This window comes from Phyllobates terribilis, unplaced genomic scaffold, assembly GCF_046119375.1.
Source record: "Phyllobates terribilis strain yellow unplaced genomic scaffold, ASM4611937v1 Scaffold_29__1_contigs__length_15306474, whole genome shotgun sequence".
NCBI lineage: Eukaryota > Metazoa > Chordata > Amphibia > Anura > Dendrobatidae > Phyllobates > Phyllobates terribilis.
Genome location: NW_027362789.1, coordinates 7,170,481 through 7,191,547, shown reverse-complemented (window position 1 = coordinate 7,191,547; position 21,067 = coordinate 7,170,481). Strand labels below are relative to the sequence as shown.

General features: G+C 44.1%; 2 protein-coding genes across 2 annotated transcripts in view; one reads left to right on the top strand and one right to left on the bottom strand.

Moving 5' to 3' along the window:
* Positions 1 to 1,823: 1,823 nt before the first annotated feature.
* On the bottom strand, positions 1,824 to 20,523 carry LOC141178610 (uncharacterized). The gene is made up of 7 exons (XM_073660497.1): positions 20,422 to 20,523; positions 9,591 to 9,740; positions 9,285 to 9,461; positions 9,078 to 9,201; positions 8,897 to 8,994; positions 8,616 to 8,706; positions 1,824 to 5,079 (listed from the first exon to the last, which is right to left on the bottom strand). Exons 2-7 carry the CDS (start codon positions 9,666 to 9,668, stop codon positions 3,902 to 3,904), a joined length of 1,746 nt encoding a protein of 581 aa, XP_073516598.1. The 5' UTR covers positions 9,669 to 9,740; positions 20,422 to 20,523; the 3' UTR covers positions 1,824 to 3,901.
* The window catches only part of LOC141178690 (uncharacterized), a 57,288-nt gene continuing 46,746 nt past the window's right edge, over positions 10,526 to 21,067 (top strand). The window contains exon 1 of the mRNA XM_073660576.1: positions 10,526 to 10,606. Within this exon, the coding sequence (XP_073516677.1) occupies positions 10,526 to 10,606 (81 nt within the window). The remainder of the gene's footprint in view (positions 10,607 to 21,067) is intronic.

Genomic DNA, 21,067 nt, shown 5'->3' with positions numbered 1-21,067 from the left:
TAGAGCAGGGGTCTCAAACTCGGCTAAGTATATGAGCCGCACATAGAAAGAATGCAAATTTGAAGGGCCACATTCTTTGCAGGATATGATATTTTTAATGATACCATATTGTTTTTTTCTATACACATTTTGGATAATTTTTTCAACATTTTTGGCTGTTTTATTTTATTCTTTACAATGGCACTCATTTTATGGGCTATGGTACAGTTTTGAATTTTTTTTACAATTTTTATTTCCTTTTTGTGTCCACTAATTGGCGACATACAGTGATTTTTTTTCTTCTTACAATTAGCACCATATAGTAATTCTGATCAACTTCTTAGAGTAATGTTCCCATCTTGTAGTAATGTTCTCCATCCTGGTCCGCCTCTTGTAGTAATTTTATCCATCCTGGTCCCCATCTTTCAGTAATGTTCTCCATCCTGGTCCCCATCTTGTAGTAATGTGCCCTTCAGGGCCCCATCTTGTAGTAATGTGCCCATCCTTGTCCTCATCTTGTAGTAATGTGCCCATCCTGGTCCACATCTTGTAGTAATGTCCCCCCATCCTGATCCCCATCTTGTAGTAATGTCCCCATCTTGTAATAATGTTCTCCATCCTGGTCCCCATCTTGTAGTAATGTTCCCCATCCTGGTCCCCATATAGTAGTAATGTCCTCTATCCTGGTAACCCATCTTGTAGTAGTGGCCAATGCTGGTCCCTAACTTGCAGAACATTCAACTGAAAAGAATCACTGACTTCGGCTGCCCTCAGGACTAGGCCGCAGTCATTACTGGTGCTCCAATGCTTGCGGGCCCTCGGGCTGCGTGTTTGAGACCCCTGATCTAGAGTATCAACTGCCCCTTTTGTGGCATTGTAATGTAAAATCATGTCCGGCTTTCTGTCCTCTCGATTACTGATTGCACTATCATGGTGCATCGTGCTCATCAGAATGACTGTTTGTGTTTTTTGGGAACGTAAGAATCTACTGTGGTATCCTTAGTAAAAATAACACATAGAACTATAAATGTCTCTCTTACTGAGGATACCTTGTGGCAGTTCTGGCTTATTTTTTCTAACAGTACCCAGCATGGTCATTTTTCTGTTCAGCAACATCTCCTCCAGTTGGTATGATGTGAAAAAATATAACATTTTGTCCTTTGAGTCCGTGTGTCAAATCCAAAACTACTCGCATGCCTTGATTTTTTTCAGCTCTTTCTCCAGTGTTTTTCCCTATGTATACCTGAGAGTTTAGAGCGTATGAACTTTTGCTGTCGCACAGAGTCCATATTTTGATGCCGTACTTTGCAGGCTTACTTGGAATATACTGTGTGAATGGGCACCTACCTCTGAATGACACCAGTTGTTCATCTACAGTCACATTTTCACCAGTATTATAAAATGTTGGTAGAATCTCTACCCATAAATAAGATACAGCAAAAATTTTGCACATAACTATACTGGAAGCGAATCCATCTGCTGTATCGTAATTTGAAAATGTATGTACGTGTAAATCAGCATGGACCAAAAGGACCTAGATAAGTCGATAAACAGTAGTAGATGCAATATACATATAGTCCAAAATGAGATTAGAACTCCTTTATTTTACTCAAAAAATGGCTGAAGATTAGTATAAAAGGCTATCGGCCATTTTTGACCAAACAGTACAAGTGTAAAAAAAAACCTGGAGCAAGAAGTAAAAAAAAAAAAAAAACACCTACTACCCACAGTAAGAACCCCTCAAATGAGGAAACGTCAATTAACCACAAGTTTCAGAACCGCATAATGAATATTTAAAAAAATATCAAATTTCAACTTTGGTCATTTTTGACCGAACAGAACAGCAGGGTTAAATAAAGATTCTTATTGTGAAGCAATAACTCGAGATGCTGGATTTAAGAATTTGAATTTTTGTACAAAATTTGTTAGCATTTGTTGTCATTTTCCATTTTTGATGAGTATTGTACAACCATTTAAATATGGACATGAATGTAAACTTACATTCTTTCCTACCAATCCTTAATTTTTGAAGATCATCTATGTCTGGGAAACTCTTGGTTGAACAGTAAATCAAATATTTTAATCTGTCCGAATCATTTATCCATTGATTAGGAGAGTCATGTTCACAGAACATTAACACCAGACGTCTGGAAAATGTCACAGGAATCCACATTTTAAATAATTGATTCCTCTCCTCATTAGTTAAATTAAACTTATCACCAAAGCTCTCAAATATCTCGGAATTTCTACAGACATGGATTTTTGGAATGATTTTTTATCATTTTAACAAATTTTTCCAAACTTTAATGTGTAGCTTTTAAGTTTTCTTCTAATTTTAATGGTCTTTGTACATAAGCTCCTCCTACATTACTTAAGTCAATTATCATGTCTCCTACATCACTTATTATGTCAGTTTCTCGTTCATCCGTTCCCATGTCAGTCTCTTTGTCAATAGACACAAGGTCACCTTCAGTAGCTGTCATCTTGTTCAATTTCCACATTACAGTCAGAATCAGTAACATCATTAGTATCCTCTGACACTATTACACAGTCATGCTTAGACTTTTCTGACACTATTACACAGTCATGCTTAGACTTTTCTGACACTATTACAGTCATGCTTAGACTTTTCTGACACAAGTTTGTGAAATACGTCAATGAATTGTAAAATATTTTTCAACTTCTTTGTCTCTATAAAAGGACACCAGCTTAGAATCTATTTTTAAATTCTCCATTTCACATTCTGCGCATAAGCTAAGCCACAAAAACGTCTAAGTCAGTCTCGTCAGTAGCCTTAAATTTTAGTTTACTTTGCTTAGAAAAGAAGAAATAATATCCATATTTTTCCTTAACTTCAGATTTCTCAGATTCTCCTTAACACTGGGGTTTGGTCATCAGTGTACGTCTGATCCTTGTAGTACTTCTGGTGCCTGTCAATCCATCTTGAGAATATATCAGTCCTCAATCTTCTGTAGGTTCTTTCTGATTCTTGTGACAAAGTTAGTGGATTTCCCGACACTTGGACAACAGGTGTTCAGCAAAAGCTTTCCTCCTCTCCCCCACCTTGTTCAAGGAGAAGGAAGCCACTTGAAAGCACAAAAAAATCAGGAATGGGGGCTCGCCAAAATGTTAAATATACTTATTTTCATATATTTATATATAGATAGGACTGTTTATCAGATGCGATTGTTCAAAGAATATATTTTTTATTTTTGGGTTGTCCATTAAAAATAATAATTCCAGCAGTTACATAAAATAGGTGAAATAGTTACAAAATGATTTTCCATTTGTCCATAATTAGCCTATTAGTTGAGATTCACCCATCTTTTCCTGGGATCCTGAATGGTAGGTTGCGTCTGTCTGTGTCCAGCACGTGTGTCAGGGTCTACATGTCAGCTGCCTCTTCAGCTCTTAGATCCTAGCACTGAGCCATGTAATGTAGAATGGAAAAGAGACCCCGAGCCTCCCACCCTGTATGGGTTATATTGGCCCCTCACAGCACCTGTTCTTCTGCTTATGGCACTAACTTACACTGAGCTAAAAAGACAAGAATAGCCTGAATGTCTTGTCAGCAAAACCTAGCTCGAGGCTGATCTATATAGAATTCAGATTAAAAAATGAATATCCATAATTCATATTTAACAGTAATATAGCACACCTAGAAGTGTATAGGATTATAATGTTTATTACAATATTATGGTTATATAAGAAATTTCAAGAATGTGGAATGTTAATTGTAAGATATAGTGACTGCAAGTTATCAGACGGTAATGGGCAAGCTGAAAGGATATATAGGAGAGATGCATGTATGTCATCCCTATGGTATGTTATTTTATTACTGTATGTACTGGTTTCTTGGTTTGTAGAAAAAATCTAATAAAAAAAGAACTATAAAAATTTATTGGATTAAAAAAAAAAAAGATTAGGAAAAAGGCTTCTCCCCTGTGTGAGTTCTCATGTGTCTATCCAAAGCTGATTTCTGGTTAAAACCTTTCCCACATTCTGAACACGAAAAAGGCTTCTCCCCTGTGTGGGTTCTCTGGTGCTTAATCAAAGCTGATTTATGGTTAAAACATTTCCCACATTCTGAACACGAAAAAGGCTTCTCCCCTGTGTGAGTTCTCTGGTGACTAACAAAATCTGATTTATGGTTAAAACATTTCCCACATTCTGAACACGAAAAAGGCTTCTCCCCTGTGTGGGTTCTCTGGTGCTTAATCAAAGCTGATTTCTGGTTAAAACATTTGCCACATTCTGAACATGAAAAAGGCTTCTCTCCTGTGTGAGTTCTCTGGTGATCAACCAAAGTGGATTTCCGGTTAAAACATTTCCCACATTCTGAACATGAAAAAGGCTTCTCCCCTGTGTGGGTTCTCTGGTGCTTAATCAAATCTGATTTCTGGTTAAAACATTTGCCACATTCTGAACATGAAAAAGGCTTCTCCCCCGTGTGAGTTCTCTTGTGGATATTAAGAAGTGATTTCTGGTTGAAATATTTCCCACATTCTGAACAGGAAAAAGGCTTCTCCTTACTGTGAGTTCTCTGGTGTCTAACAAAAGCTGATTTCCAGTTAAAACATTTCCCACATTCTGAACATGAAAAAGGCTTCTCCCCCGTGTGAGTTCTCTTGTGGATATTAAGAAGTGATTTCCGGTTAAAACATTTCCCACATTCTGAACATGAAAAACGCTTCTCCGCTGTGTGAGTTCGCTGGTGCGCAACAAAATCTGATTTCTGTTTAAAACTTCTGCCACATTTGGAACAAAGCAATCTATTGTCTGCTGTGTGTATTTTTTGATGCTTAAGAATAGATTTTTCGAGGGTAAAACTATTTCCATTTTCTGAACGTGAAAATGACCTCTTTCCTTTAGGAGCAGTTCGTTTTTTAATGCTTATTTTTTTATTTTGATTTTTTTCCTTCATAGTCGGTAATGAATCAGAAGACAGGACCTGTTCCATAGGCTTAGATGATAGATCTTTGCTTTGAAGGGATGATGGTATATCCGGAGAAATGGCATTCACTTCAATTGTATCCTGTAAGATCTCAAGATCATTCAATTTAAAAATCTCCTGTCCCTCCGATCTCCTGGTACAGTCATCTGCCAAGAAAAAAAACAATTAATAATTTTGAATGAAATATCCTTGAATTTATATTTTTGAACATTTCTACTTAAATGTCTGTAGAAATGGCAAGTTATTGACAGAATGACAGTGAAACGTGAAAACCTCACAGGATGAACCAGTAGAGCGTGGTGTTGAACTGTTTGTTCATTCTGTCTCCAAAATATGGAATAAGAAGCCACTAAACAATGTTATGTAGACAAAAATAATATCAATAAAAACGTCTTCTCATCCATAAACCAATGCAGCAAAATCCGGTCTCCCAAAGTCAAATCTCCCCCTTCCTTCTAAGCCTTGAAGTGTGCCTAAACAATATTTAGCAACCATGTATTTGGCATTACTATAGTGAGAAGAACCCACTTAATCTACAGTGTGTGTCTCCTGGAGCACAATCTGGGCACTATGTGTTGGGTAATAAAATGGCAAATGCGTAATTTTCACTCTCCAACATCCACTGCGTGCTAATTTCTGGAAAGTGATTGTGGAGTCAAAATATTCACTGCACCAATAGTTAATTCACTGAGGGTTATAATTTTCAAAATGAAGTTACTTTATGGTGATTTCTACTGCTCTGGTTTTCTGTCATTTTATTATATTAAGGCATCTGTAAATGGTGTGTCCCATCTCCTCTGGTGATAAATGGATTATATAGCACCAAGCCTGTTCGTGGTGGCCATCTTTTGAACTGCCAGGTGACCATACAGTTCATACAGTGCCCCCAATACATTGTGTCTGGGAACTATTCCAGCAAGATCTGCATTCCTAATAGCTAAATGTCGCTCCTTCCCTTCTTAACCTGCCATGTGCCCAGACAGTAGTGTACAGCTGTATATAGGGTATTGTCAAATTCAAGAGAAGTTGGAAAATAATTTGTAAGGTCCATTTGTTTCCTATTATCCTTTGTGAAGAATTCCAAAGTTATCTCCACATAAAGTGACACATGTCAGATTTGAAAATGGAGCCTGACTAGAAACATAAAACTGGCTGCAGGAAGAGGTTAAATCAGAGGATCACTGAAGTCAAAAACTGTGACTATAGACAATAACACATCTACTGAAATGATCAAACTCAACAGTCTCCATCAGTTAAAAACGAGTAACTAGTGGTGAAACCTCTCTGGGGTAATTAAGAGTATGGGGCTCGGTGGCTCTTAGCAATCTAAACTATCGTAAGGGACAATATTTTCTGTCAGATGAGTTTCAAGAAGAAATATTAGACATTTAAAGAGAACTTTTCATAATAGTGCAGAGCTGAGGTGTCTTAAATTTAGACCTCGGGCATTGGGAAGACATAATGGAGACCTTCTTTTAAAGACAACGAGGGAGTTACAGAGTCACATAAGTGAGTCAGGCCGATTCCACTACACTCAAACTATCATACAAAATGAACCTGTAAAAAAAGACAGAATAAAAGATATGTTACATCCCCAACAACAATATATGTATCAGGGGAGAACTACAACACTAAACCGGAATTGCAGTCATTTATGGTGGACCATTGGAGCTACTATGAGTCCTGATGAGAAGAGTAGAGAAAGTATTGGTGCTCCTGTCAGGCAAAATGTATTTTTGGTCATAGTTTTAAAAAATGAGAGCTGTCTCAAATCTCCACCCCCCCTGTCCATTTGTAAGAGTTTTACATAGAAGTCACTGTTGCTTTTCCCCCAAACCTCAGGAATTTTTAAGAGCGTCATAAAGCCTCAGCTCAGAAAAAGCACTGGTATACCCTGGATTTTTCCCTCCAATCCTATTGTTTAGCTGTACAAACGTTTAATGTCGATTTTAATAATGCACATGACTGTCACAAACACAGGGACCACATTTTTGAGATCGTCAACTTGGAGACTATCTCAACTAGGAGACCACCGGAAGCCCGGGAAATGGGTTCTGAGCTTCTGAGCATCATAGAGATTTCATATTTGATATCCATCTTCATGAATAGTGTTGAGGGCAAACATGATGTCTCCATCTTGGATGTGGGACCCCCCCACACCAAGATATGAAATCTGAAGGAGTTTTAGGTCTTCTGCAGCTGGGTGGGTTCACAAAGCCGAGCCCCCGTGTGAGGTAAGCACCATGGGTGTCTCCTAATGTTTTGGCCCCTTTACTAAAAACCAGAACGGCCATTTTTTAAGTCATTCTTGCCCCGGGACGTCAGATGCATGCACACCACGCTGCGTGGAAGAATCGCATCTAATTTCCGGGGACCCATCCCCCCCACAGAATCTGAGACCATCACCACGTGGCACAGGTTTTGCTATTACTTATCCCTTTTATTTTAATAACTGTTTATGCATATATGTACATTGTCTCTTTTATAATATCTTTTGTAAATACTGCCCACTTTCGGGAGTAAATCATTATTATTTACCAGCTTCGTTCTTCTTGTCCTATGTCGAGCACCCGCTAATTCACGTTACCTAATGGGTACCCGATCCACCTGTTAAGCGATTGGTGGTGGAAGTATACCAGTATTTATGTGATAATGTGGTTTGAGGGTGGCTGGTCGGAGGTAAATATACATTCCTGGAAGGAACTGGTGGTATATATATACGTCCTGTTACATCACGTGCCGCAATAGTCGACATAAATTAGAGCAGCTGCGCCCGTGCTTATCCTCGGTCAATACCGTGTTTGATCAGCAGGATAAGGGGGCACCAGAGAGCTGCAAGGTCTGACCAATTGGTGTTTTCGTGACAGCTCCCCATTTCAGGAGAGATTGTGCAGTAATCTGAATTCCTTAGGATTGAAAACATAATGGAATTTATGATGTGGAGTGAATCCATGAAACCAGGGCTCGAGCCATGCCAACACATCTTCTGCAGGCGTGAATATATGTATATTACAGCCTTCAGCCAAGCACAGCTTAGAGATATATCATGGCACAGGTGTAATGTTTTTATGTAGTTTATCACGATCCTGTTTGAAGTTAATTGGTTTGAAAAGTCAAGATAAAGGGAAACTCTGTTGTTATTGTACAGAAATTCACACTTGGCCTCAATGCACATTTAATGTTGATCATAAAAGCGAAGTTTGTCCAGAAAGACTGGACCTGGTCTTGTAGGAACCATATGAGCACATTCAGCAGCACAGAAGGGAGAGAAGGTAGATTCATCCAATAAGATATCAGGGATCTAGGAAGCCAACACCATCATTACCCTCCGCTTTCTCTTACAGGCCCAGCATAATATTTTTCTTCAAGTGATTTTCTAACGTGTCAGCACATTCTACGTACGCGGTCATTTGGCTTTGTTACAGATCTGGGCAGGTAACGGACAGAGTCTCCTAATCCCAGGAGGTAGGTGGATCCTCCAGGTTGTAAGTTCTCTAGAAAAGGTCTTTCCCAATTCACAAAGTAATTTGAACATTTTCGGATGGAGGAGAATGTTATGCTCTAGCGGCAAAATGGTGATCACACGATTGTGATACTACCGGACTGCACTACCAATAGAGCAGCCACAGCTGGTGACTGAGAAGACTCTGTGACTTCTCTGCATTTAGTGGTTACTACTCACCTGGATGGTTATCTGTAGGAATCTCCTCTTTACACCGCTCATCACCCCTCACATATGTCTCTGTAGTATTAATATGGGTCAGATCTTCACCCTGAAACAAATATTGTAAAAGTCACAGACAGATGGAGAAGTCCCATCTATGATCAGCTTTAATCCTGCCATCTCAACCGTTCTCATTATAAAACATATAATCCTGGTGGATAAAACAAGACTGAGCACAAGACCTTCACAGCCGTCTACACATCATAGGGGAGATCTCATGACACCTTCTCTCCATCTACCTGATGATCCTGAGGAACATTGGGGTCTTCCTGTTTACAGTCTTGTGAAAGAAGAGGATGGGGACATCTCTCTGGTGTTGTCCTCTTACTGGATCGATCTGGAGGAAACACATACAGGGACTGAATTCATCCTTTATATACAGATAATTATAGGCCATGTGTATTTAGTCCTGTTTATTACCTGGCGATGTGAGGCACTGGGGAACCTCCATCATGACGTCCTTGTACAGATCTTTGTGTCCTTCTAAATACTCCCACTCCTCCATGGAGAAATAGACAGCGACATTCTGACACCTTATAGGAACCTGACACATACAATGATACCGTCACCCCCCCGATCCCTTCATAGCATTACTGTATAATGTCCCAGAATTCCCAGCAGTGTCACCTCTCCAGTCAGCAGCTCAATCATCTTGTAGGTGAGTTCTAGGATCTTCTGGTCATTGATGTCCTCATGCATCAGGGTGTAAGGTGGAGGCCCTGTGATTGGGCTCAGGGGTCTTCCCCATCCCTCAGACACAGGGTCCTGACAGCGCTCACTAGAGGTCTTCACTACTATGTAATCCTGGTAATGGAGAAACTCATTAATAAATCTCACTACAGACATTTCCAGAGTCCTCACCTATCCAGTTCTGTCCATCTGTTATTCCCATAGATAAGAATGATGTAATGTGACGTCATCAGAATCTCTCACCTCTCCAGTAAGACGGAAGAGGATGTCTAGGGTGAGGTGTAATATCCTCTCCGCCATCTTGTCTCTGTCCATATCCATCTTTGATGGGTAAATCAGGAAAATTCTCTTATCTAGAAGATTTTCACTGAGAGGATCCGATATTGTAGAAACCTGAATAAGAAGATGAGACAATGTAACATAAAAATCCTGTGTAATAATACAATTACTGGAGATAATAAGGGAAACATATGAGGAGATTTATTATTTTACAGTATTCAGTTTTCTTCTTCACATCTACTAATAAAACCTACTGTATATATTTTATGCCACAGAAAACAAGCAGTTTCTTCCTCTCCAGTTGAATATGTTTCTCATAGACTCATCTTCCATAACACTAATTGTCGTCTCATTTACCGACACTGGAATCAGCATTAGTAATACTGCAGGAGATATTCATTACACGTGACATGAGAAATAATTACTTCATGGTGAGGACGACATATTCATTTCTACTACAGCTCTAGAAACATTTTTGGCCAAAGTCTGTCACTGACTACATCACCACCAGCTGTCTATATGAATGTTTCCCGTCTTCCCCGGGCTCTACCATGTTGGATCTCATCACTGATTCACACACAGAAGTTTGAGGCTTTTATAAAAGCTTTTTTGTTTGCACAAACACCGCAGACAGAAATTATTTGATACCAAAGTCTCCATATACAGTTTTTTATGGGGTTTATTTATGGCCTTAGGCTTTCCTATATTACAAGAAATACACCAGAAAAAAAATCAGATATTAAAATGTTTCAAAAGAAAACTGGCACCAACAATTCTTGTAAAAAGAAAGAAACTTGCAAAACGTATTAGGCCCATTGTTATTTCTTAAGAAGTTAAACATTTGTTTTTTTAAAAAAATAACTCTTTTGGGCACCAGAACATAGATGTACACCGCAGGGATGGCACAAGTGCGGCTGCAACAGAAACCTTGGCAGTTTAACCACTTGCTGCTGTCAAAAGGAAACATGGCATCTATGAAGGTTTGACAAAGTTTGGCTCAATTCCCCTCCTCACCCAAGTACTCAATAGTAATAAGTTACCTTTTAACACCCCCAAACACATTAGACTAAAGTTGCATTAAAGCACTGATTTCAGTGGGGTTTAGTCGACTATACAATGTATTTGGGGCCTACCGACATATAATGTCAGGGCAGAGAAGGATCTGGCATCCTGAATTTCAGAGGCTATTCCGTTTGTTCTTCCTGTAGATAATCCTCCGCTATAGGAGTCCGGAGGTGACTCTCTCATACAGACCACAGGAAAGATGGAATATTTGTGTGTATGGGGGAGTCGGGAGAGATAGCCGTCTGCCAAATGACCATTTAGGCAACACTTATCTCATGTGTATGGAGTCGTTAGTATTACACTAACAGGCAGGGATAATACACGGCACTACAGTAGTACAGTGCATCACCGGAGCGATCAGAGGCTTGCATGTTGTATGATCGCACTAATCAGTGTTGTTTAAAAAAAGGTTTAAAGTGAAAAAAATATTACAGTTTTATCAACAAGAAATATCAGTCACTATAGTGAAAACAGATTCACTGCGCAATGTTAGGTAAGTCACGTCCATAACAACAATAGCTATAAGTGGACCCCCCAACCTCAAAAGGAAGTAAATATGTATATAGAGAACTCATATCTCCTGATTCTGCAAATCTGGACCAGATGATGTGGAGATGAATGAGGAAGAACAATGTCCAGGGGTACGTGCCCACGATCAGGAATAGCAGAGTTTTGGATGCAGCTCACCTGTGCTGCGTATAAAACGCTACATTCCACATTACAAGCACAGTAGATGGGATTTATAGAAATCCCATGCCCAAGGTGCTTCTATTTGACGTTGCGTAAACTCACCGGTGGTGCGGGTTTACGAGCCACAGCATGTTAATTTCTGTTGTGGAGACACTAGTCTCCGCAAACAGAAATTTCCACAATAGAAAGTATTAGATGTGGTAAATCCGCATTGTTCAATGAACACATGCAGATTTAACTGCGTGATTGAATGCAACGTATTAATGCATAATGCAGAAGAAGCAGTCCGGAACTTTCTGGTTACATGTAGCAGTATATAACTTTTGTTACAAGCCACAACAGTCCAGCAAACCATTATGGGAAGGCCCATCATCCCTTGTGTCACTACGGCCCCTGAGAGCTACTCTATGCTCCCAGTTGATTTGTCAGGACCTCACTGGCTGAGGTCCATCGGTACAACTTCTCAGTAGTACTCTCTATGTTCATTCGATGACTGGCTTCCTCAGGGGGCTGGGGTTATAATTAGTGTTGAGCATTCCGATACTGAAATATCGGGTATCGGCCAATATTCGCGGTATCGGAATTCCGATACTTTTGCAATATCGTATACCGGAATCGGAAGTTCCCATAATGCAATGAGCCATTTTCATTTTATTCAGCCAATGAGGATCCTAAGAAGTGTGGGCACATCCTGTTAGGCATGTAGGCATCTTAACTAATGGCATGGCTTTGATTGGCTGCTGAAATGATGTCATGATGCACTATAAAAGCCGCCGCCGCCATTTTGAGCTCACTCTGCTGTGAATTCAGTTAGGGATAGGACGCTGTTGTTCTGAGGGACAGTTTTAGCTACCTATTTGGTCTATTCTGCTTTACCCAAGCTACTTTATAAATCGCTGTGCCTTGCAGCGCTAGTGCACAGTTCTCTGTGCTGTTCACCGCTGTCTGCAAGGTCTGTGTGTGTGAGTGCAGCTCACCCTGTAGTGTGTGCTTCAACCACGTCTGGTTGTAGTGCACTCAGTGTGTGTCACTGCCTCATACATTGTCCTTTTTTGCCAATTCATAATTTTTCCTGATATCTCCCATTAGTGTGGTGGTTCCATCCGTATTCAGCTAAATTGGTTCCAAACACACTATATAGGAGAAGATAGAGGAGCCTTTCTGCAGCATTGTGCCCTGCAGCCCCAGCCAGATTAGTATTAGCCTATTTTTTGTAGCCTCATCTATTGCATTGTAGGTTACCTTCCTACATTGTAATAGCTACAAAAAGTTTGTGATACTATCGTTATTACATCTTTAGGCACATCCAGTGTCTTTTTGTGACAAAAAAAAACCTAAATAAAGTTCACCAAACACTCCACTTTACAGTTGTGTAGGCCACATTAGCTCTTATTAAAGGCTAGTCCACACTTTATAAAATTAGTGTTTCTTATACCTGTTAGCAGCTGTTCAGGAATAAGCACACTAAGCCCTTAGTACTTTTCTGCCTATCTTTATCTGTCTACCAAGATGAAGAAGGCAGGGAGTAAGGCATGTGGTCGTGGGCATGGAGTTTCTGCAGGGAGAGGACGTGAGGATTCTGTGCCTGCAGGGAGAGGACGTGGGGATTCTGTACCTGCTGCGGGCACCAGTGACTCAGCATCCCCCAGTTTTACCAGGGAACAGTCCTTTATGCGCAGCTTTGTAGGAGCTAGCCGAACCCCACTGGAGGACCAAATTGAAGCCGTTGTCGGATGGATGGCAGCTAACGCATCGACTTCAATTAGTTCCAGATCCTCTCAGGTCCTGAGCACTGAAGAGCACCCATCTGTCTCTTCACCACCTGCCAAATTGTCCAGGCAGTCAGAGAGCCCTGGACAGGAGCCATCTCTACTTCTGTTCTCTGAATCTCTTGGCTTGTAAAGAGGGAGCCAGCCAAGCAGAATTCGAGAATTTGAAGAAGAGGTAGCATGCAGTGATGCGCAACCGTTTTGTCTCTCTGAATCTGAAGAGGCGGGTGGGCCAGTGCCTATGGTCAGCAGCACACCTCAGTACGCATCTGATGATGAGACTCAGGTGCCACTTTCTGGTGCGTACTGTGCTGTCGAGACTACCCAGGAGAAGCAGTTGTTTGAAAAGGGTGGTGTAGATCAGAGGTCCCCAACCGCCGGTCCGCGGACCAGGACCGGGCCGTTGGGGTTTTTCAGCCGGTCCGCGGGGAGAGGGGGCCCCTCTAGCCTCCAGCAGGGCCGCCATCAGGGCATGACTGCCCTGACTCCAGTATGGGGCCCGGCCGGTAGGAGCCCCCTCGGAGCCCCCCTCTTGTGCGTCTCTCTCCTCATGGGGCCCCCGGCCGCATGCTAAGCGCCGGGTCCGGGACATCTTAGCGCTGCGCTGCTGCGGCAGCACCTTCATGATTCCCCTGACTTCCGGTCATGTGACGGCGCCGTCACATGGCCGGAAGTCAGGAGAACCTGGTGTCAGCGATTTGGACGAGCGCCAGGATTCTGCAGGGATCGCATGGGGGTAAGTATAACAAGTTTTATTTTTTTTTAAATACAATTAACTAGGAGTGGGGGGAATGGGAGATGCACATGGGGGGAGGGGAGAGATGAGAGATGCACATGGGGGGAGGGGAGAGATGAGAGATGCACATGGGAGGGAGGGGAGAGATGAGAGATGCACGGGGGGGTGAGAGATGCACGGGGGGGTGAGAGATGCACGGGGGGGATGAGAGATGCACGGGGGGTGGATGAGAGATGCACGGGGGGGTGAGAGATGCACGGGGGGGATGAGAAATGCACGGGGGGGATGAGAAATGCACGGGGGGGATGAGAGATGCACGGGGGGGATGAGAGATGCACGGGGGGTGGATGAGAGATGCACGGGGGGTGGATGAGAGATGCACGGGGGGTGGATGAGAGATGCACGGGGGGGATGAGAGATGCACGGGGGGTGGATGAGAGATGCACGGGGGGTGGATGAGAGATGCACGGGGGGGATGAGAGATGCACGGAGGGGATGAGAGATGCACGGGGGGTGGATGAGAGATGCACGGGGGGTGGATGAGAGATGCACGGGGGGTGGATGAGAGATGCACGGGGGGTGGATGAGAGATGCACGGGGGGTGGATGAGAGATGCACGGAGGGGGATGAGAGATGCACGGAGGGGGATGAGAGATGCACGGGGGTGAGCTGCACATGGGGGGGTGAGAGATGCACATGGGGGGGTTATGTTTACATAACTTTGTTGCCTTATGAAGGGCGGGGGGGGCCCCCAAAAATTTCTTGCACAGGGGCCCACTACAGTCTGTGTCCGCCCCTGGGATGAAGTAAATGCAGCTGAACAGCAGCTGTCAGGACAGCTGCCCTGTCCTGCTGCAGGGCGTGATGGGGCCTCAGTGATGCGGCTCCTGGCACAGCACATTATGTGGGGCTCCTGGCGGGGACCTGGTCTACACTATATGATAAGTATGCACTAAACTCCAAATCCCTCCATTACCCCGCCCCCATATGACCAAAGCCCCGCCCACCCCACCCCCTCCTTGCTGGGCCATGGAAAAATGATCTTGCTTCAAGCCGGTCCCTGGTGCAAAAAAGGTTGGGGACCACTGGTGTAGATGATGAGGTCCTTGACCCATCATGGTGTGAGGGACAGGAAGGTGGTGGGAGCAGCTCTGAGGAAGAGATTCCCCGAACAGCCCAAAAAGGAGGGAGAGGGAGGGGGCAGACTTGGTTGCCTGTAGCCTCCACTTAGGCACCCATTAGGAGCATGGCTCTTCCAAAATCCAAAGCGGGCGCTCCCAAGACTTGCAGTGCCTGGTCCTTTTTTGACACAGTTGCAGATGACATTTGCTTTGTCAAATGCAAGCTGTGTAATCAGAAGGTGAAAAGAGGGAAAAGTGTCAGCAACCTCAATACCACAAATATGTGGAAACATGTGCGGACCAAGCACATGGTGGAGTTACAAAAACACACTGAAGACCTAGGCCAACCTACAGCGCCACCTACCACCTCTTCAGCTCGTGTTGTAGCCTCTTCCTCCAGCTCACACACAGCTGGTTCGGCTTCCTCACAGGATCGCCATGGAAGAATCTCTGGCACTGTTGTACAGAGACACAGTGTAATTCCACCCACAGCACCACTTTCCCAGTCATCCTCACACTCCCAGGCCAGTCTACAGCCATCGTTAGCACAGGCATGGGAGAAAAGGCGCTCATACTCGGCAAACCACCCCCGAGCACAGGCTCTGAATGCTGGCATTGCTAAACTACTGGCCCTTGAAATGCTATCATTCAGGCTGGTGGAGACTGACACCTTCCGTAACTTTATGGCATTGGCAGTCCCACAATACAACGTACCCAGCCGCTTTTATTTCAGCAGGCAAGCCGTCCCTGCCCTGCAACATCATGTGGAGGGAGAAATTAAACATGCGCTACAAAATGCCGTCAGTAGCAAGGTCCACCTGACCACCGATGCATGGACCAGTAAGCATGGACAGGGACGATACCTTTCCCTCACTGCCCATTGGGTAAATGTTGTGGAGCCGGGTACAGATCTTGAGAGTGGCGCTGTACGTGTTCTGCCAACTCCAAGGATTGCAGGAATCCAGTCTGTACACATTGACTCCTCCTCATACTCCAGTTCCTCTGAATCAGCGCTGCAGGAGCCATCACGGTCTACCTCCACATCGACCCGTGAACGGTTGGTTACCTGTTATGATGACCGATATGAGCACAGCCGTGGCCAAACGTCAACAGGCCGTATTAAAATTAATTTATTTTGGGAATCGAAGCCACACAGCGCAGGAGCTCTGGAATGCCATCAAGCAGCACAGCGACGTGTGGTTTGTGCCAGCGAATCTCCAGCCAGGCATGGTAGTGTGTGACAATGGCCGAAATCTGGTGGCAGCTCTGGGCCTAGGCAACCTCATTCACATCCCATGTCTGGCACCTGTGCTCAACTTGGTCGTGCAGAGTTTTTTGAGGGACTATCCGGATCTTGATGCACTGCTTCACAAGGTCCGCATAGAGTGCGCTCACTTGCGGCATTCCAGCAACGCAAGATCACGCATTGCAGCTCTGCAGCGCCGATTACGTCTTCCGGAACATTGCATCATATGTGACCTACCCACCAGGTGGAATTCAACGTTACATATGTTGGAGAGGTTGTGTGAGCAGCAGGCAGCAGTAATGGAGTACCAGCTGCAGCAGGCGCAAACAAGTCGCAGTGCGCGCCGTTCACACTTCACCACCACTGGGTGGGCCTCTATGAAGGACATTTGCCACGTTTTGCGTGCCTTCGATTATTCCACGCGGATGGCGAGTGCAGATGATGCACTAGTCAGCATGACTATCCCCCTTATCTGCCTGCTTGAAAAAACACTGCAAGCACTAAGGGACAAGGTTTTGGAAGAGGTGGAGGATGAGGAGTCACAAATGCCATCTGATTCTCTACAGTCTGCGCAACGTGGTTCCTCACAAAGACCTAGGCAGGGGACACTTTGTGAGGAGGATGAGGAGGAGTCAATGGATGAGGAAGACATCTGTCCAGAGGAGGGAGGTACACAATGCTCTAGTAGTCAGTATCTAGAGCGAGGGTGGGGTGATGCAGAGCAGGCAGAGATCATGCCTCAAGCAGGGGACAGCGTTTCTTGGCCAGTTGGCAGTCTGCAGCACATGGTTAATTTCATGCTGCAGTGCCTGAGAAACGACCGCCGCATCGCCCACATTCTCAACACGGCTGATTATTGGGTGTCCACCCTCCTAGATCCTCGCTACCGGGACAACTTACAAAGCCTCATAACACCGTTGAACCGGGAGTACCAAGACGCACTGGTGCATTCCATCATGTTCTCCATTCCAACCGAGAGCAGTGCTGCTAGTGCTTTACAAAGCAGCTCAGTGCGTCGAGGCAGTGGAGGAAGCTCTGCACAAAGAGGGAGCAGAAGCAGCGCCTCAGCACAAGGCAAGACCAGTATGGCCCAAATGTGGCAAAGTTTTGTGTCCCCACCGCCACAAATGTCTACACCATCACAGACGGCTCCAGTCAGCAGGAGGCAACGTTTCCGTCAGATGGTGACAGACTACATGTCTTGCCCTCTCAGTGTACTCCCAGACGGCTCTTCTCCCTTCAAGTTTTGGGTCTGTAAGCTGAATACATGGCCAGAGCTTAGTCAATATGCATTGGAGGTGCTAGCTTGCCTTGCTGCTAGTGTATTATCGGAACGTGTCTTTAGTGCCGCAGGTGGTGTACTAACAGACCGTCGCATGCGACTATCGTCCGATGAAGTTGACCGGCTTACTTTTCTCAAAATGAACAAGGCCTGGATCTCTCATGAATTTGCCAGTCCTCTTCCAGAATAAATAATTGGTTGGCAACAGTATCCAGGTCTCCTGTTGTGTTCATGTTTCTACCACCTGAACTGTAATCCCTGAGCTCCAACACCGCCAGTTGGCGCTCAGAAGTGCCGTCTGCACAGTCAACACTTGCTGCCGTGTTATTGGGGTTCAGTAACGTCAGCTGTTCCCCTGCTGTGCGGACGGCAATTTCTCCTGCTTTGTCCACATCCACTGTACTACTGATTTAAAACTTGCTCCAATTACACCTCTGGCTCCTCTGTTTCTAGTATTTACCCTGGGCTCCAATACCGCTAGTTACTGCTCAGAAGTGCCGTCTGCACAGTCAACGCTTGCTCCAGTGTTATTGGGGTTCAGTAACGTCAGCTGATCCCTAGCTGTGTGTCCGGCAATTTCTCCTGCTCTGTCCACATTCACACTACTACAGATTTTAAAGTTGCTCCAATTACGCCTCTGGCTCCACTCTGTTTTTAGTATTTACCCTGGGTTCCAGCACCGCCAGCTGTTTCCCAGCAGTGTCTTCGGCACGGTTACTCCCTCCTGCCCAGCCTGGTTCCAGCAATCCAGCTGTTTCTGGGTAGTGTCAACGTCACTTTCCCTCCAATGCGTTGTCCTGTCGTGTTGCGGTCGGGTTAGCCGACTCTATGGTGCCTGCAGTTTAGGTGACTCCTATGTGGGCTGCGGGATCTGGCAATGAAGGCTGGTTCCATAGTGCCAATAGGACAAGCACCCCCTGTAGGACTGTGGGTTTTGGTAACTGCGGCCAGCTCGCGGCCTTGAAACTTTTTTTTACATGGGTACCTTCTGCTACTCATCCGGGTTCCAGTACCGTCAGCTGGTTCTCGGCAGTGCCTTTGGCTTAGGTGCCTCCTTCTCGGTATCCAAGTTTCACCAACGTCTGCTGGTCCTTGGTAGTGCTTTCTGGCACAGGTACCTCCTGCTTAGTAACCGAGTTCCAGTACCGTCAGCTGGTCTTCGGAAGTTCCATTGGCTCTTGTACCTTCTGCTACCCATCCGGGTTCCAGTACCGTCAGCTGGTCCTCGTTAGTTCCATTTGCTTTGGTACCTTCTACTACCCATCCGGGTTCCAGTACCGTCAGTTGGTTCTCGGCAGTGCCTTTGGCTTAGGTGCCTCCTTCTCGGTATCCAAGTTCCACCAACGTCTGCTGGTCCTTGGTAGTGCTTTCTGGCACAAGTACCTCCGGCTTAGTAACCGAGTTCCAGTACCGTCAGCTGGTCTTCGGTAGTTCCATTGGCTCTTGTACCTTCTGCTACCCATCCGGGTTCCAGTACCGTCAGCTGGTCCTCGTTAGTTCCATTTGCTCTTGTAACTTCTACTACCCATCCGGGTTCCAGTACCGTCAGCTGGTCCTCGGTAGTTCCTCAGCCTTCTTGTACCTTCTGCTACATTTCCAAGTTCAAGCTTTTTGAAATTGCTCTTGGTAATCACTCTGGATCTCCCTGACGAGGACCCTGAAGACCTCCCCGAAGAAGATGAGGACCCCGAAGACGAGGACCCCGAAGACGAGGACCCTGAAGACGGGGACCCTGAAGACCAACCCGAAGAAGACGAGGACCCCGAAGACGAGGACCCCGAAGACGACCCCGAAGAAGACGAGGACCCAGAAGACGACGACCCTGAACACGAAGACCCTGAAGACCACCCCGAAGAAGACGACCCTGAAGACGAGGACCCCGAAGACGACGACCCTGAAGACTACCCCGAAGAAGACCAAGAAGATGACCCTGAAGAAGTTGAACAAGAGGACAAAGAAGAAGAAGACAACCACCAAGATACAGAAGAACAAGAGACAGAAAACCAAGAAGCAGAAGTACAAGAAGCTGCAGAACAAAAAGCGGAAGAACATTAAGCATAAGACTAAAAATCAGAGGAAAAGATAATATCGAAATTATAAGCAGAAGATGACTAAGCAGTGTATGGGGGTGAGTCCGTTCCTCCTCGTGGTGCCCCTGGAAAAGACCTGCTGCTGCAGGCCAAACTGAACGCGGACAAATCCTGTTGTAAATCTTTTGTGACAAGCAGAACAAAAGGTGTAATGTTCAAACTTTTATAGATAACTACAGGAATGCCTGTCGCAAATAAGAATATGATGAAGATGAAGAAGTAGAATATGAAGAAGAATAATAGTTGAATAAGAAGAATATGAAGAATGTAAAAAAAAAGAATAATAAAAAGAAGGTGAAGAAGAAGATGAAGAAGGTGAAGAAGAAGTTGATGAAAAAGATGCTGATGCTGAGGATGATGAAGGAGAAAGTGTGGGAGAAGTAAAAAAGAAGGTGAAGAGCATGGAAGTAGTGAAACATAAATATCTGACAAAATATAAAAATACTTAACATAGTCAATATTTCCGTAACTCAGAACGTCTTAAAAAAAAATATTAATTCCTGCTATTCCATTTGATTGGGCTAAACCTCTATGCCTTTATTGTCTCCCCCCCCAATACATTCTACATTATTCTTAGTTGTTTTCCTTCATGTAGAATTAACCTACAAGGAAAGAAAGGGTTTATTTTCATTCCGATATTTCTGTCCCATTGACTTGCATTGGTTTCCGGTATCGGAATCGGCGATATCCGATACTTTTTGGGTATCGGTCCGATCCAATCCGATCCGATATTTCCCGATATCGGAAGGTATCGCACAACACTAGTTATAATGCAATAAAAAATGGAGTCACTTACCTTTTAAAGCCTTTGCTTTAGCACCATAGGTCCAATAGGTACCAATAAATTGGCCACTTCTATGTCCAAAATCTTAACAGCTTCTTGCTCTTTTTTCCTGCAGTCATAGTGGAGATAATATGGCGAAATTTTAAATTGATATACCACTTTTAAAGATAATTAATGTTTTATTGCTTTTAATCCTTTAATTAGGGTTTATTTACCCCTACGGTAATTTGGTCATACGTAAATATCTCATAGGTCCTGGGTTTATTAGCATCTGCAACAAAAATGGGGCTAAGTAAGTATTTATTAATTAGCCATGGGGTAGATAGTACCATTTTGTGTATGTAGGAGGCAGTACTGTGGGAAAATTTTACTGTGTGTGGGGAGGTGGCAGTACTGTGGGAACATTACACTGTTAGTGGGGGATGGCAGTCCTCTGGAAACATTATAATGTGCATGGAAGGATGGTGGTATTGTGGGAACATTAAACTTTGTGCTAGGGGAATGCTAGTACTGTGGGAACATTATACTGTGTGTGGTGGGAATGGTGGTACAGTGGGAATATTATAATGTGTGTGAGGGATGGTGGTACAGTGGAAACATTATACTGTGTGTGCGGAGGATGGTGGAACTGTTGAAATATTATCTTTTGTATGAGAGA